We start from the raw sequence: 18,536 nt of genomic DNA on the forward strand, positions 1-18,536 counted from the left end.
CAAAAGTAGATGTAATCTGATTGCAAATGCTTAAAAAAATTGGACCTACTGCATAAAGTGAATTTTTCACGCGAATATTTTCAGAAGTCGTTGAATCTATTAAAAAGCCGAAGACATTGTATTGCGGGGGGGGGGGGGGGGGGGGGGCTTCAATGACGACAGTACTTTACGAGGCCTGGACATAATCAAGAATATTGTTTCTACATTTGCTTGGCATGATCATAGTGATGTCATTTAGCTTTTAGCAGATGGACTTTTCTCTTTTATTTTTGTTAGCAAAAAACCTTTGGTTCGGGGGGGGGGGGTATTCAATGTCGACTAGTATTTAAAGAGAAAAAAAGTTTTTTCTTAGAATAGAGCCAAACCTGTCACTAATAATGGTTTACCTGATCTCTTCAGGAGGGCTTTCAACACATAAATAAGGGAAAAGATTTCTACTTGGAAAACATTGGTTTTTTAAGAACGCTCAAAAAGTTAACTATATTTTCAAGCCAGCATTCTCAAAAAAATAAATTTGAAAAATGATTTTTTTTTTTAATTTTGAATTTTTGAGTCTGATTAGCAGTTTTTTTGAGGATGCCATTTAATTGTATTTTGAAGGAAATAATGCTGTTTATTTAGGAAAGCTTTAATAATATGAAATAAGTGGGTTAAGTAAATTTTAACTGGTTCTTTATTTAGTTAATTCTTTTTCAGAAAAAATGGATGGTGAACTAAAGAAATTGTCTGCAACCCAAATTCAGCGAATGAAAAATAATCAACAAAAAGCCTTACAGTTACGGAAAGCAAGAATAGCTAATTTAGCAAATGCCGAAAAGTAAGCATGTGTATCTTATATTCATTGATTATTTATTTCGATTTCTAGTTGTATGTTTTTTGTTTTAAGCAGTAAGCTGCTTGGTATGTACTGAAACTATATAGTTTGCGTGATTTACATTGAAGTCATCAATTTGTGTTGGAGATGCTTATTTACCGATAAAATAGGCAAAATACTACTTTGGTCATATAAAAGTTGATGCAATTTCAATTTTGTTCGAACTTGTTTCTCTCTTCTAAATCTTTGGATTAGAAACATGTGTTCTGATTTTTCTTACCTGTACTTTTTCCACACGGAAGAAGTAACCTAGTGACTTGTTTCTTGTGTTTCAGATTTCAATCCTTTTGCATCTTATAATTATTTTAATATGTGCTGTTTTAGATAGCTTGTTTTTTATCTTAAAAATCAATGAATAATTTTTTCTTGTTGCTATTTTTATGTATGAAATTTTAAGTGTTTGATTTTTGTTTCTTTAATAAGCAGATAAGCACGTATTCCTATTTTTTTGAAAAAATATTGAACTAAAAGAATGAGCCCTTATTTTTGTATTTTTGTTGTGTGTTTGAAATCTACAATTTTTGTAGCCATAAAACCAATTTGATAATGAATTTAACTAAGCGGGGAATTCAACTGAAACGCGTTCGATCAAATCAGGAACGGTCGAAATTCTCCTTCAAATTCGAACGTTTTCGGAATCGTTCGAATTTTGCACTTCAACTTGCTTTTTGACGTTCGATCGAAACGCATAGGGTTGAAATCGAATGTTTTCCTCGCTTGACGTTTCGTCATATGGCCGGAAGTTTGAGGTAGCCAATCACAAAATTGAATGAGGGAATGAAGTTACCTGTAACTGCAGCTGTTGTCCTTGTTTACGTTTGTCCTGTCATTCTCAATTCGTGGGTTTATTTTTCCGATTATCTGCAAGTTATCTTTTACTATTAAATACAAATCTGAAAACAGACACACACACATTTTTTTTTTCTAGAAAGCTACCGAAACTTTATAACCATAACCATTTATTTGTCTGGTTCTTTTTCTTCTTAGAATAAAAAATATTTTTTTTTAATCTCACGAAGTTAAAATGTATTGTAATTTTAAATTTTCATGGTTCATTGTAAATCGCAAAAAATATATTGATCTTACTCAGGGACCGCGTTAAGCATTCGCCAATGCGCCAAATACGATAAAATCGTAAAATCGGCGAACAAAATTCGAATTTGGCAAATTTATTGCCGAACAGAAAATTCTCTAAAATATACACAGAGGAAAAAAATCTCCCTTCAGAAGTCAATCTAGATAAAAATTAAGTCTGTTCACAAAATTTGGATCCCTAAAAACGGACCCGTCTCAAAATTCCGACCCTTAAAAAAGAACCTTTCACAAAACTCCCAGACTAGCAATCACTGAAAGTTGTTTTATCCTTGGAGCACTCCGAGCAGATTGAGGTGCGCGCACGCGCGTTAGCATCGGATCGTAACGTTATCGTCCATCGGATCGGAGGAAGGATGACGTTTGCCTCTCGGCTCTTTGTGTCACTGTACTTGCGCCTCTCGCTGATTGGATATCTAGCGCGCAGCATGGCTACTGAGTAGAAAGTGATGGCGGATGCCTTGTTGAATGGCGTGTTTCTTTCATTGTGTTCGATGTCTGAAACATCGGAGTAAGATAGGAATGCAGTCTTTACTTCGTTAAAAGCTTTTATTTATAATATTAAATTTATTGAAGAATGATAAATATCACTTGAAGTTGTTTTTAGCCATTTTTTCCTTTGAAAAATTACATATGATTTGGAAAAACTACTTAACTTGCTTTTTTTTTCTCACCAAATTCCTAAAAAACGGACAAAAATTTCCTGGATATACCTGCTCTTAACCGCAAAAAATTGTCAAAAATTAAGTTATACTTCACTTACTGATTAAATATTTCTACAGACAAAAATACATTTAAAATGGGTTAAAGTTCGTCTTTGACTAAAACTTTTGAAATTTGACTAACACTTTAAAAATTTGGCGAATTTACTGGCGAACGTTTCGAAATCCTTAGCGCGATCCTTGTTACTTTTTCCATGTAACTTGTATCACAAACAATTGTTGCTTTTATTGGTTTTTAGTTATAATAATAGCTTAGCTCAAATACATTTTGCTTTAAGTTGAATTTTTAGAAGTATATTTGGGGGGTAGGGGGGGGGGTAACCACAGCTCAGATGCAATTTTATTTTTACAAAGCACAATTATTGTGAAATATGTCAACAGGAAATCATGGATTTGAAAACTCTGAATGTAACAGATACCCGTGTTCATAAAACTTTGAAACAAAAAAATCTTTTCTATCACATTTTGATTGTTCAGTGGTGTATTTCATCTATTAAAAGCAACAGCATAGTTGAAATATTGAAATTTAATGAATAGTTATTAATTGCAAATTATTGATTTATTTTTACACTTTTTACACTTTTTCATGTATGTTTTCTGTATAAAAGTAACCTTTTAAGTAATTAGAACTTCTTTTTTATCATTGGATTCAATATTTTTACGAAACAAATTACAGTTAAGTGTTCAGTATTCTGTAAATATTTAATGATGTTAAGTTTCTTTTTACTGATTTATTTTTTTATAAGAAACATTACTTTAAAAAAAAAAAGAGAAAAAGAACGTTTTGGTTTAGAAAATGACAAAAAAATGCAATTTACGAGTAGCATTATAATTGAGAGAAAGATGCAATCAATAACCAAGTACGGCAAAACAATATAAAAAAATATTTTACCCTTGAAATACTTCCTGTTTTTTTGTAAATAGCATTACAACTTTTTTTTTGAGCAATTACGATTGCTTATTGTTCTCACTTGACTGTTTTTGGCGTGCTATGATTTTACTTTCCCAACGCCTCCCTCTGCCAGCACCACCGTTGACCGGCCTCAGGATGCTGCTCCTCCAGCGAAAACAGTCCTCCAGGTTGCGTCCATATCCTACGTACACACAAGCATGCCTACACAACACACTTACACACATAGGACCCACACACACATATACACACACTCATGCCTGCACACAGACACAAACCACACGCCTACACACAGACACAAACACACGCCTACACACACATACATGCCTGCATACAGATACAAACACGCACATACCCACACACATACCTACACAGAGACACAAATACACACCTACACACACACATGCCTGCACATACGCAAAAAAATATGTGATTGCGAAAAACATAATTTGAATTCAAGATGTCAAAATTCAAATTAATTTTTTTTTTCAATCAGTCTTCACAAAAATTACACTTTTCCCTCTTCCTTCAAAAAAAAAATAGTTCCTGTAATTAGCCATGGCAATGTTTCATTAAACAATAAATACCATTAATTTTAAATTTATCAAAATTATATAAACTTATCAATTGTGCATAGTTGACTTTGTTTTCAATGAAACGAAACATTTATTACAAGTACAAACTCATTTGGGTCGTTCCATGTCAAAATCAACGAAAAAAATGGCATTTTCAACCTGACCTTCTCAAATTTTTTTTGATATTTGGCTCAATTGTTAGGTTTTCATAAAAAGGAATAAATATACAATAATAAGTCTCTATCTATTTTAGTTTCTGAGATAATTCGATCCAAAGATAAGCAAAAAATGTAAAATTTTGCATTTTGCTAATCATATAATGAGTCATTATTTGTTCCCGTATTGTCGCAGAACATTACTTTTTGGTGTTTTTAGAAAGTGCTTGAATGGACCTTTTATTTGATATGTGACATGCTTATATTTCTTGATTTTTTAATTTCACGGTCAAAACACTTTGACCTTTGACCTTCGATATTTCAGAAAGTGTATTTTCATTTTTCTTTAAAAAAAAATGTTATTCCTACATCTATTTTTTACAATATACGAGCATATAAACATGGGATTGCCATGGGATGCTAAGTTATAAAAATAAAATGTAACTTATTTAAGTACAAAATCGGCACTTAAGTTTTATTTTATATACATGTTTTTAAAAAAATCAACCATACTGCAGCAAATATTTATTTAATAATATATGAAAATTAACTTATTATTAAGGGGTATTATATACTATATATACGTACTGAACATAAATTAAAATTAATATCGATATTACAGGGTGGCGACAGATCAGGGAAATCAGGGAGATCAGGGAAAAGTCAGGAACTTTATCACTCAGGGAAATATCAGGGAATATTGAAAAAAATAACAAAAATTCAGGGAAAATTGATCAAATGAAGAAAGAATTTTTTTCTTTGCAAAATGAAGTTCTTTAGTTCCTTACAAATTTTTCACCAATTATTTGTTATATGTATTAAAATTGAATTTTGACTGAAAATCAAATTTGTTTTTTGCCATAGTATTATTTGCTGTCACTTCAGATTACACGAAGGTTTTTTTTTTTTTTTTCAGACTTCAAAACTCTTTTATTTTAAAACCATATACATGTATATTTTGAAATTACTAATTGTTTTTTTCATTTCAATGTTGTTTGTTACTAAAGTAATATATGATTTTTTTCGACAACTAATGAAATCATTTGAAATTGAGGTTGCGTAAATAAGTAAATATATTTTTATTATTTTTTAATAGTTAAAATGCTGTATCCATTCATTAAGACCTAAGTTCTTGATTAGAGAATAGCTCAATGTGACTAATTGGTGGAAGATTTCAATTTGTTTCACATAAATATGTCTATTCTGCCCTGTGCAGGTAAAGGGTAATAACAGCAGTTTTTTTTTTTTTTTGCATTTTTGTCATGCTATGGTGCGTTATCTTTACTGCACAATACTCACTTATTTGGTTTACGCTGAAAAATAGGCGCGAAAAAAAGTCTTAATTCTAACATTTTCCTATTGTTAGTACTGAATTCACCACACATTTCTTCAAATATCTCGAAAACTAATGTCTGCAGAATGCAGATACTACCGTTTACCTGCAGACGGCAGTATTATTTACGTAAGTCAAAATACATTACTTCTATACTTTAACTATCACTTGTTATTCTTGCAACAACAATCATAGTGCTTGAAAATTCAGTTCAAGATTATTTCCATTTAAATTTTTTAGTTTCATCATGATTAGATATGTCTTTAAGAGTGGTTTTAATAATTTCTTACAATTCTTATTTCACTGGTTCCTGAAAGTAAAGTATTTGTTTTAGATTTCCTATAATATTTCTCTGTCAATAATTTAATCAACTATTTTTACCAAAAAAAGGGGGGGGGGGGGGGCTTTTTTTCAAAATATATTTTTAATCAACAGCTTAAACCGTTTTAAACAGTGCATTTTATTTAATATGCAATGCTTTTCAGGTAGGACAAAGAAAGGAAACCATTACTATAAGTAACGTAAATCAGGGAAATTTGGTGAACTTAATCAGGGAAAAGTCAGGGAACTTTTTTTTCCAGTTCCTGTAGCCACCCTGTATTAAAAAAAATAGTTTTATTATATGAATTTTAAAGAAAAAATTTTGCTGGCATATTTATTTTTGAAATGGCATTATATTTTATTTTTTTTAATGAAAAATATTTTTTAGTATCATAATATGTATATCTACTAAAAATAAAATAAATTATATGACTTTTTCATTCTAAATTTTTCACCTCCAGTTCCTTTTCATTTTAAATATTCCTTTGCTCTTTTAAAATCATGCACTAAACAAGAACAACACTGTGATCAAATAAATATGTTGTCGGTTTTTGAAGTATACTAAAGTTTCCCAGTCAACCACATGGCCCTACAGGGCCATGTATGAAGATGTTATGAAATATGCAGTTTGCGAAAATCCTACTGAAACTTGTTACTTTGGAAATTGTATAAATTGTCCTGGGTTTGAAAGAGTCAAAGAAAGAATCGAAGAAGCTTTTGAATTCAACTGCGTTGAAAACATATATAAACAGTGGATACAAGTTGAAAAAAGAACATCTCTCGAGACATTAGTGAAAACTACTGAAGAATTCATCAATATATTTTTTGAAAATCTCCCAAAAACTTCTTCACTCATTTCTTGCAAGTCAACAATCGAGTTATCTCAATCGTTAAAAGAAGGTGAATACCTTGTAATCTGCGACTTCGCAGAGAATTATTCTTTTATCCTCCAGGATGCTGCCCAAGGTTTCCATTGGAACAATGCTCAAGCTACAATTCACCCCTTCACCATTTATTTTCAGGACGCTTCCACAAAAGCAGTAATGAATAAGTAATAATTTCTGATTGCCTTGCACATGACACATCAGCAGTCAATCTTTTTCAAAAACATCTAATTTCCTTCATGCAATCTCATTATAACACAAAACCAAACTTAATTTATTACTATAGTGATGGTGCTGCTCCTCAGTACAAAAATCGATCCAATTTTCTGAATCTCTGCTACCATGAGTCAGACTTTGGTATCAAAGCACAATGGCACTTTTTTGCAACATCACATGGCAAAAGTGCATGCGATGGTGTAGGAGGCACTGTGAAAACACTAGCAGCGAGAGCTAGTCTTCAAATGATACATAATGACCAAATTATGACTCCTCGACAGCTGTATGAATGGGCAAAAGATCACATTAAGACAATACATTTTCAATATAGTACAACTGAAGAACATGAACAAGAAGAGGAGACCGCAAGAATACCAGGTACTCAGAAACTCCATTCTTTTATTCCACTGAACATGAATCACATGGAAGTCAAAATATTTTCATTTTCAAAAAATTCAAGAATAGAATATGTAAGAGCTGCTCGGGATTGTATTGAATTCGCAGAAATGGTCGGGTTTTTAATCTGCAAGTATGATGGACACTGGTGGTTAGGTTGTGTTTTATACTGATGAAGAAAATCAATACTTAAGACAAAATTCTTGCATCCACATGGACCTTCATATTCTTTTTACTATCCAGACGTAGAGGATATTCTGAATGTACCTGTAGATGATGTAATATCAAAAATAGATCCCAGGATAAATCTCACAGGAAGAGTTTATAACTTGTCGAAGGAAGAAATGGACAATGCTAACCAAAAGTTGTAAAAATAACTTGTGTCCTTCTGTAAATATTTTCCGAAACGCTACAAATTGCATTTAAGTAGTAAGTAGATATGTGTTCAAAATTTTGTTTTACCATGATCCCATTGTAATCCCATTATGAAATTTTTTCCACATATACAGTGCATTAGTGGGTAAAAAATAATTTTTTTTTCAGATTTTAAAAAGATACACTTTTTGAAATATTCAAGGTCAAATTATATTTTTCGTGACCTTGAAATATTAATGACCCCAAACCTTATAATGTGACATATCCTATAAAAGGCCATTTCAAAAGCTTTAAAATAAAACCAAAATGAACTCTTTAGCTCCAATAGCAGCTGAGAAAATCAACTTTTTGTAATAACCAAAACCTCTTTTTTTGCATTTTCCCCCCTTTTTTACATAGCCCTACACAAAAAAACCGGGCAACTTAAAAATCTGAAAAAAATATTTTTCTGTATCATTTTATATATATAATCAATCCCCTGAAATTTGTTGGAATCCGTGATGGTCAAGTTGTGAGGCTCCTTGATTTGACATGGAATGACCCATTTATTGCAGATTTATGCTACACAGTTTTTAACATTATTTGCTTTCACAAATGCGGAATTATTAGTTTCCTTTGCTGTCATCATCAGTATCTTTGGCACTCAAATGTAAGAATCATAGGTACAACCTGACCATCTTTCAACAACTCCAATTATTTGCAGGTAATGTCAGAGACCTAAATTACAAAAGAAGGATAAGAGTATCAATGCATTATCAAAAATATGTAACACACAAGGCCATCCACAGAGATTTTGGGGGCCCATCACAAAATGAGTTTTCTGCCCCCCCCCCTCTTCATATTGCTTACTTCTATATTCTAAGCCTAGTTTTGAAAATATTAGGCCCCTATTGGGCGCAGGTGTCCCTTCCCTCTCCTGTGCACACTCCTGGTAAACTTTTTATTGAGTAAATTATCAGGAGTCCCGTCATAAACATACACGTCAAAACAGCAAAATTACCTACGGTAGGATACTTGACTAGATTTTTTCCTGGCAACAGGAAAATAAGCTGACAGCAAGCGAAATAAGTAGCTCCCAGCAGTGTGTCGAGGTTGGATGAGATATTAGGCGTTTTACTTTAAATACATAGTTAATTTGTCAAACTGGTGCTTTTTTTTTGCTATAATTTTTTTAATTAATAATTTCAATTTTACAAGCAGCAGTCTATAGTAAATGTGTTAGAATGGAATGTGCCAGCCAATAACTCAAAAACAATTTTCAATCTCTTCTGATTCGCCAAGTAGGTAGCTATAATTGCAGTAAGTTATTGCCCATTGACCAGGGCTAAAGCAGAAATACATGAAATACACCGCCAGCTCAGTCATTCCAGCCGAGGACTGCAGTTTTGTGCTTATTAGCACTCAATTTGTCTGGCACTCTTGGCTTCCTTAAGAGGTTTTCCACCTCCAGCTCATTCACTTCCTATGCCGGGCTGTTGAGTGCTAATAAGCACAAAACTGCTGTCCTTGGCTAGAATGACTGAGCTGGCAGTGTATTTCAGGTAGCTATAGTTCGGCCAAACCTAACCTGGCAATGATGCAATACTGAGATAGGATCTGTCTAGCCTTCACAATACTGCCAAGTTAGGTTTGCCCCAACTATAGTAAGTATAACATTTTATCTGCTAACTCGATTTTTCTACCGAACCTCATTACTTGACTCAGAAGAAAAAAAAACAAACTTATGCGTAAAAAATATATATTTCAGAAAGTTATATGAATTAGTTTGAATATATTAATCATTAATTTCAAAAATAGTATTGTAAAATGAATCATAATAGATATAATCGAGCTGTATCTCGATATAAGGTCACCCTTCCAGACTGTTTGAAACTGATCTTAGAAGTGGGTGACCTTATAAACAATTCATATTCATTTGTCTACAGTTTCTTTTAAGCTTAATATATTCGAATATCTTGTGCTGTACCCAGTATTCAGTATATCGTTGCTCAGAGCAACAGTGAGCTATCTAATTCCAGAAATAACACTAAGGTACCATACTGTTGCTCTGAGGTGACGATATGCTCACTGGCCCTGGTTGCCTGATCCATGACGTCAAACTTGCAACTTGGGGGCACAGTAAATATGTTTGTAGTCACATACTTCAATTAATACCTCTGGGGGTGCTAAATCAGGGGTAGCTCAGCTTCTGCCTGGTCTGCATGAAAAAACAGAGCTGTCTTCAGGGCAGGGCCGTCGGAAGAGGGGGGAGAACAAGGCAATTGCCCCGAGCACCTAGATATGAAAGGGCGCCATAAACTAAGCTTTTACTACTCGTACATTTCAAATTCTTTATTAAAAAAAAGTTTTTAAAATTTAACACATTACTTTTCAGATTACATGTTTAATTATGTAATAATTGATTTTAAAAAATGTTCGGTACTTTTCCAAAAAATGCCCACCACTCAGTGTGTGGCAAGGGGCATCAGAAAATATTTGCCCCTGGCGAGGTCCTCTCTTGGGTCGGCCCTGCTTCAGGGTATCCAACAGGTCAAACCATTTTCAGTTATTTACTGCCCTACAGCCAGGGCTATGGCAGAAATACATAAAATACGATGGTGTATTTCAGATTAAACTATACTGTTTCTGTCCTCCTTTTCTTATACTTACTTCCCTGGCGCTGAGCTTCCTCTAGCAGTCGCCCTTTCTGTTTGCGACCCCTTGTTCTCAGAGGTAGTAATGGGGGGTACCGCTATACCAGGGAGCCCTCGGGGTTTAGATAACTACCGAAAAAGGGGTGCATGGTCGAGGCGCGGTCAAAAAATTAGGAGAGTACAAGAAAGCGGTGGTATCTGAATTTTTTCAAAAAACATCTTAAATATAGAAAGAAAATATAGCTTTTGGTTTAAAATGGAGGAAGGGAGTCAACACTAGATTTAATACTAAAAATATGACCCTAATCATAAGCATAAGATGTCGCTTAATAATAGGGGGTTCGAGGGTTTCTCCCTCGAGAAATTTTCGAAATTGTAGTCTTAAAAATGCATTTTATTCTATCTATGGTAATATTAGGGGGAAATGGTTCAAGAACCCTTCCCCCGTCCATTTTTCGAAATTTTTAAAAACGCAGTTATCTCCGATTGTGTAGAGAATTGGGGGGTTAAGGGGGTATCACCTAGAAATAGCTCGAAATGTAGCTCTAACAATGTAATTTCAGACGATCTTTGTTGATGTGGGGAGAAGAAATTCGGGGGCTCTCCCTCGGAAAGTTTTCGAAATTGGTTGAAGAACTTAAAAAGAAGTTTAAGAAAATCTTCAACAATGCTGGCGAGGGGGGAGCTCTCCCGGAAAATTCCCGAAGTTAACTTTAAAAGTTTTTAAAGCGTAGTTTTAAGAGAATCTTTGGTAATGTTAGAGGATAGAAACGTTCGATATTTTCCGAAATTTAAATTTCAGAAATGCAATGAGGGGTGGTTCGGGGATCTCGGGGAAAATAATTTGAAATTGATGTCCTAAACACGAAATTTTAGACAATCATTAAGGATGAATAAGGTGCATTTTTCGCGGATTTAAGTTGGGCGTTGCTCTGGAATTTGAGTGGGAGTAGTTGAAGGTTTCGGGAATTGAAATTTCCTAAACATGTAATTGTAAGCCATTTCTGATGAAGATAGTGGAAAGGATCAGGCTTCGGAACTTTCCTACAGAAATCCTTCACAATCAAAGTTTCAAACGCTCTTTCACTCTACTTTTTGGCAACGTAAAATGAAGGGAAAAGTTTCGGGGACTTCCCCCTTCCCTTTCTTAGCTATGTCCCTATCTTCTTTTTTGTTCTTTTTCCAAAACAATTTGAGTGCTTTGGATTTAAATAATGAAATTTTCAATTCCCAACCTGTTTTTTTTTTTTTAAATCCGAGCATTTGCTGTCCAGTAAAAATACTTTTAACACTGTTTGATTGATGTGGTACCTTTTAGGGACACAGGAGTGACTCTTGCCAAGAGTGCAGCAGGAAAAGGGGCCATAATTTGCAAGATTATTTCAAAAAAATATTATGAATTTAAAGTTGATTAATGATTTTTACTAAGAAGATTAGCAAGAATAGAACAAAAAGGAAAACAGACATTCTGTAATGCTTCCCACCCTGTCAAAAAAGAATTTTCAAAGTATGGGTTTGCTCAATACTTCAACACTGCGGTGACGTATCTGGGAAGGGTTAGGGGCTGTTTTCCGCCTCGGATAAGCTCTCTTTTTCAAAAAGGGGGCGGCATCTTACCTATCAATGATCAATGAAAAAAGAGATATTCTAAAACATTATTCAAATAAGATACAATATACATTACAAATTAAAAGGGGAGCAAGCTCTTCCCAGAAATAGTACTTAAAATCAACTAAACCTGTGTTTTTAAAGTGACAACTTTAAAAATTTTCGGGAGAGCGTCTCCCCCTCTCTCGTCGAAACCATTTAAGATCGTCGTGAATTTTGGCTTGAATTTTGTACATGTTCTGAGAGACAGTCCCTGAAAACTCCATCCCTTCCGAAGGTAGGCCAAAATAACATTTTTGGAGCTTCAATTTCGAAACATTTCCAGAGAGAGTCTCAATCTCTCCTTCCTCTAACATCACCTGAAATCGTCTAAAACTTCATTTTCGAACTATGATTTCGAATATTACTGGAGGAAAACCCCCCCATTGCCTTCTCTCTCAAAAACAGTCAAAGGTAAACCACAGTTGCGCTTTCAGAAATTCAATTGCTAAATTTACCTGGGTAGAGAACCCAACCTACCAATTTTCAAAGATCTTCTAAAACTGCTTTTTTTTTTCAACTACAATTTTGAGGCTTTTCTAGTTAAGAAATCTCCGAATCCCCCTGCCCCTGCAGGAATATTTTACATTCGATTAGGTTCTAATTTTTCATAATAAATTGCAAATGTTATTTTCAAAAATGAAATTTTATGAAACGGTGTTAGGATCAGAGGGCACCATCCTTAAAGTTCACCAGGGACGTTAGACCCCATTGGTATGCCCCTGAGCACCTTAAATTTTCACACGAGCATCTTTACTTTTCTTTCATGATAAGCATGCTATTCCTTGTTATTTTTACTTCCTTTTAGGAAGTAAAGGAAGTATTCTATTCTCGAAAAAAATTTGACCCAAAAATAGGCCTTAATTTCCATTTTGCTCTCCCCCGAATGAATGTTGAGTTTTTTTTTCAACCCGACCATGCGTGGATTTATGTCTAAGAACGTACAGACACCCCAAAAATCCATTTTGACGATCCCTGAATTTATTAGAACTTTTCTCCTGACTTCCATATGTGCGTATGTATCTCGCATAACTCAAAAATGGTATGTCTTAGAAAGTTGAAATTTGGTAGGTAAACTCCTAGTTGGGTCTAGTTGTGCACCTCCCTTTCTGGTGGTTGCATTCGAATGTGCCTAAGGGGGTCTTTTACACGGTTTTAGGGGGAAATCATTGTTGATATCAATACAAATTCAAGTGGTGTTATGATTTGGAAAACACTTGGCAACATACTGCCAAGCTTTTGGTCGCCAAGTTTCGCCAACTTAACTACAAATTTGGCATTTTTTAAATTTTTTTTTTTAATTTGTTAATTTGGTTTTATTTTGGTCACTATTGCCTATCTTTACAGAGGTAATCATTGAATCATATTAAAATGCCTAACATTGGGAAAATTAATCCATGCAAAATGTTTTTTTGCTTCAGTTCGCAACAAACTTCAGGCAAAAATATTTAACGTGTTTCTTTGCTTACTCCAAGACACTACTAGTATCATTAAATTGGCGTAAAAAGGAAGTCATGTGATGCACACATCAGCTCGTTTACTAAGAGTTAAAGTTTTATGAACTTCATTTGTGTAAAAAGGGGTAGAAATGCATTTGACTGGTGTCAAAAAGAGCTCCCATTCAAATTTAGAACTTGGCTTGATTTCGCGAAGTATAAATTCTGCAGCACCGTTTTATGAAAATATTTATAAAAAAAAAAAAAAAAACTAATGCAACATAACTGCTGAAATGCTTACACTTGAAAAAGAAATGATGAAGACTGGGTGTATGATGCAAAAGCTGGTTATGAGAAGCTTCCTTGTCAGTCAGCCACAGCCACCTCAGTCTCATTTTTCAGCCATTTCAGCAGACTGCAAATTACAGCAAAACAGTATGGTGCTCTAAACTTTCAATCTCATTGCTTTTCTTTCCTTTTTTTTTTGAGCTAATGGGGGTACCCCTGATGCAGGGGTCGAAGTAGTCCTATATATCCTATATTTCCTATATTTTCAAAAAAAAGCCTCAAAATCGTCCTATATTTCCTATATTTTTCAAAAATGTCTTATATTTCCTATATTCCTGTTTTATACCATATATATCTTTTAAAAAGGACTGTAAATAAACTTACTGACATCGGATTTTTCGCTGAAAGTACATGCCCAAACAAATTTCAAATTAAAAAACTCAAATGACTAAATTCTGCATCAGGCAGCTACAGCAATGTGACGTCACTCTATAGTGGGTGGAGTTTCGAGAACTAGTGCTGGTTTAGTATAGTATGGTATAGTTGGTTTTAGAATTTTGCATTTGGGAGGGGGGGGGCAACAACCATTTGTTTTGTTTTCCATCATGGTTTTTGTTTTCGTTGGTATATTTTTGTGCTCGGTGCATTTTCTGATCGGAATGTTCTAATTTTCTTTTTGCAATCTTTTCTTTTGTGGAATTTTGGGATCGTGGAATGGTTAATTCCTTATGATGTTAAAACGTAGTTTGTTGTAATAAATGGAATTATAATGGCAAAATCGCATTGCTTAACAACATTTCGTGTGGAGTTGTTGAACCAGGAGGACATTAATTCTTCAAATTTTGGTGCATGGTGCACTAAAGGAAAAGATGATTTTACCGCTTTTTGCCATTTTTGCAACTTTTCAGTGCCCATAAACAATAGTGGATTTTCGCAATTGAGGCAGCATGCTAAAACATTCAAGCATAAAGAAAACTCTGAAAAACGTCAGATGGATCCTTCCTGAGCTCTGTTTGTTCTTAATACATAGGGTGGGGTGGTGGTAAAGGGTTCAGTTTAGATATAAAATCTAAGAGCAGTGGAATTAGTACTTGGGTCATGAGTGAGGAAGAAAAAATAAAAATTATCTTTGTTCAAATTTTGGTTAGTTATTTAGTCTGTAAAGTACACTTTTTTCAAAAATTATTCTTTCAACTACAGGAAAGTCATTATAGATGTAAGGTATTTTGTTTGAAGTTTTTTTAAAACAAAATCATTGATAAAAATAGCTGAATAATATATGATATGTATTATTTCTTTTTTCATAGCAAAAATATTCATATAATGTGTCCTATATTTGTCCTATATTTTTTTGTGGAAAATGTCCTATATGTGACAAGTCGGTCACTTCTACCCCCTGCTGATAACCCCACGTGTGCACGCCTCTGCTTGCTCTATAGCAAAAGTTACTTGTTTCGGTATACCTGACATCCCCTTAAAGTTTGTCTAAGGACTTTTGAATCACCCTGTATTTACACACTGATAATCAATTTAACCAAACTCTCATTCAAGTAGATTTAAATAGCTATTTTTAAAAAATGTTATTATCTTTTTCATGAATTATTCTTTAGGGCAGTCAGTCAAAAAGAAGTTGGATCAGTTGCCCTACCTCGTGATACAGGGGCTGGTTTTTTTGCAGAAGATGAAGATGTTGATGCCAATTTAGAAGCAAGACCAATAATAAGTACGCCTGCACCTCTTATTTTTGGAGATCGTCCGATATGCTTGGAATGTAATGAAGAATTTAGTGATTCATTTCTGCAAAAACATTTTGATCTTCATGTTTGTGATAGTTGTAGGTAAATCTTTCAAATCATTTGTTATTTTATGGGGAGGATGGTTATATCGCTGTTTTACAATTGGGTCGTAAACATTCCTAATAGGATAACACCCCCAGTAATTGGCAGGTTACCAGTGATTGGCACTTCCAACAAAAATGTCCTAAAATAAGATTGATATCTAATCTTTTAAAAGCAGAAGGCTGTATACCAACTGAATGTACATTTACTTTAAAGATTATAACTTCAATTCATGTTACTAAATGGTAGCAGTGCATAGGAAAGAAAATCCATTGTGGCTTGTGTCAAATCAGCCATTTTTGTTGCAAAAGCTTCTTCTCTGGCTTAAGGGAGGCATGCGCATCAATGCATTAAAAGCTGACTTAAAATATATTTTAAATTTTGGTTGTCAAAAGTTTTGTTCAGTTGAAAGGTGTTACTTTGAGTGGGTAGAAGTATATTTTTGTCCCTTTTTGGAGTTTTAGAATAATGATGGATGCCATTTAATGGTGCTTTAGTTTTGCCAGACCCCAGTAATTGGCACATGTGCCTATAAACACTAATGTGTTGTACAATGGGTCACTAGTTTAATTTCTGATACTTTTACAGCAACAATATTATATGAGTTTTACTATTGATTTGAATCCTACAGAATCTACTGTTCAATTTTTAAGAGAAACAATAAAAAACAAATATGTTTGGCCTTCACATTCGGATATTGTGACTGTAGAGAATCTTTTCATTTTTTTATGGTCCCTTAGAATCATTCGGTTAATGTTTCTTTTTCTGTGGAAAGAGTTATAATAGGTAAAATCAAAATTGCATGTACCAACTGATAAAACAGCAATAATCTCGATATTTTTTTCCATGTATCACGTTTTTTCCGTGTATTTTTTTCTCTAAAATACTTTTTCAACGTCAGGATGAGCAACTTAACTTTCATTTATGTAAAATTACCTACTTTAAATTAACATTATGTTTCTTTCAATGATAAAATTTGTTTGTAACCTAAAAGTGAAAATGAAGTGATTTTCCAGTTCTATTAACATGTATCAATCACTGGATCACAAGGTGTCATACACTGGGGTATCAGGTGCCAATTACTGATGATTTTGATAAATTTTTATTTATATTTTTATAACTATCAATTCAAATATTTTTGCGTTTAGTGAACTAAATAGATGCACAGATGTGCATTCTTTGATACAAAAATATTTGCATTGAATTTTTTTTTTTTCAAAGTAATGAAAACAGAGGTAAGTTTAAGGACTAACTCTTAAAGTGCCAGTTATCGGTGTCATTACCCTATTATGAAGATTTTCTTAAGTAAAAAATACAATAGCTTGTATGCTTTAGCAATTTTAGTCTGAAAGTTATAAAAACTGTAAGTAGAGACAAAAACTTTCTTTCCCTCTTTTTGATTTTACTTTTGTAAGCAAATCATTAAAATATTAGAAAAACTATTTTATTCTATATTTTCACCAAATTAAGAATATTATTCAAATGTAACTGCAATTTAGAGCAATTTTTGACTTTTGGTATTAGTATATTGAAAAAATGAAAGCATTTTAAAATTAAAGACAAATATTACAGTTAAGGATTGAAATTTTTCCGAAGTGTTGATTTGCTCCTTAATGAAATATTTTCTACAATGATAATTAAATCTATTGAAAATATTAGATGTCAAATATTCCTAGAATTCTTGCCATGCTGTGTCGATCTGGATGAAAATATTCCTATGAAAGAGCTTCTTTTTAGGGACTAAATCATAATCGCCAGAAGTGTAACAAAGGTAGGATTTGGGAGTCCCCATAGTAGAGGTGCAACATCAATGGTAAAACATTGCTGTTTCAAAACATCGATGTAAAAAATTGATTCAGGTCTGAGCTATTTCGACCACATATCACCCTCCAGACTGGAGTTTTTTGGCGCTTTGCATGATTTTTTTAAAAATTCTTGGAAGAAGTGTATTTTAGTAATTTTTATTGTACTACCTACTTCAAGATGTTTTCTTTCATAATGAAGGAACTATTTTAAGGAACTAAGAATCAATGTTTATTAAAAAAATTATCAAAAAAAGCATGTTTGAAACAAAAAAAAAAGTTACACATTGGAAAACATAATTTTTAACCATAAAAGTTTACATAGACTAAATTAGAATCTTACCTAAATCTTGAACAAATATCTGAAAATAAGTTTAATTTATAAATAAACATTATTTAATAAAATTTGCTTTTGTATGATACATTTTAAATCATGAGCTCAAACTTAAACCCCCAATTCTATCACATTTAATATAATTATTTCTGCTTGGTTCTGTCATCTATATTACTTATTTGAAAGTAAAAGGTTCGTAGCTAGTATCTAAAAAGGCTAGGAATGTATATCTCATATTTTTATAGCCAAGAGAGTAAAAGTTTGACCCCAAGAGAATCTCGGGCTTAGTTAAATTCACCAGAAACGGCAACCCGAGTGACGCTCGAACCTAGACCTCAAAGTGTTAAAACATCAGTGGAATTGATACATCAACCAAAAAACATCAATGTTTTCAAGCATCAATGTTTTAAAACATGTGATAAAATGGTTGATGTTTTAAAACATCAATCTTTTTATCAATATATGACATATATTTTTGACTATACTACACTACAGATTTACATTCAGCGCTAGAAATCAGTAGAAGATTCCACTGATCCCTTTTACCAGTCAACGTGAACATGCACTGGTCCTCAAACAACATCACTGGTCCGCTTTAAATTAAACACTAAATATGTTTGTACCAAACAATTACTTACACTTTATGATGATTACATTTAATAAGTTTTAGCTCATTGATAAAACACTTAACTGCAAAATTACTGT

At 33.2% G+C, this 18,536-nt stretch overlaps 1 protein-coding gene across 3 annotated transcripts in view; it reads left to right on the plus strand.

The window, feature by feature from the left end:
* Positions 1-18,536, plus strand: part of LOC129233450 (DNA repair protein complementing XP-A cells homolog) — a 58,703-nt gene that overhangs the window by 25,456 nt on the left and 14,711 nt on the right. For 2 of the 3 annotated variants that reach the window (XM_054867475.1, XM_054867476.1), the window contains exons 2-3: positions 697-817; positions 15,468-15,695. In XM_054867475.1, the coding sequence (XP_054723450.1) occupies positions 697-817; positions 15,468-15,695 (349 nt within the window). Of the gene's footprint in view, positions 1-696; positions 818-15,467; positions 15,696-18,536 lie in introns of those variants that run through there. The other variant, XM_054867477.1, reaches the window with a different exon arrangement.

Source organism: Uloborus diversus, unplaced genomic scaffold, assembly GCF_026930045.1.
Source record: "Uloborus diversus isolate 005 unplaced genomic scaffold, Udiv.v.3.1 scaffold_425, whole genome shotgun sequence".
Classification (NCBI taxonomy): Eukaryota; Metazoa; Arthropoda; class Arachnida; order Araneae; family Uloboridae; genus Uloborus; species Uloborus diversus.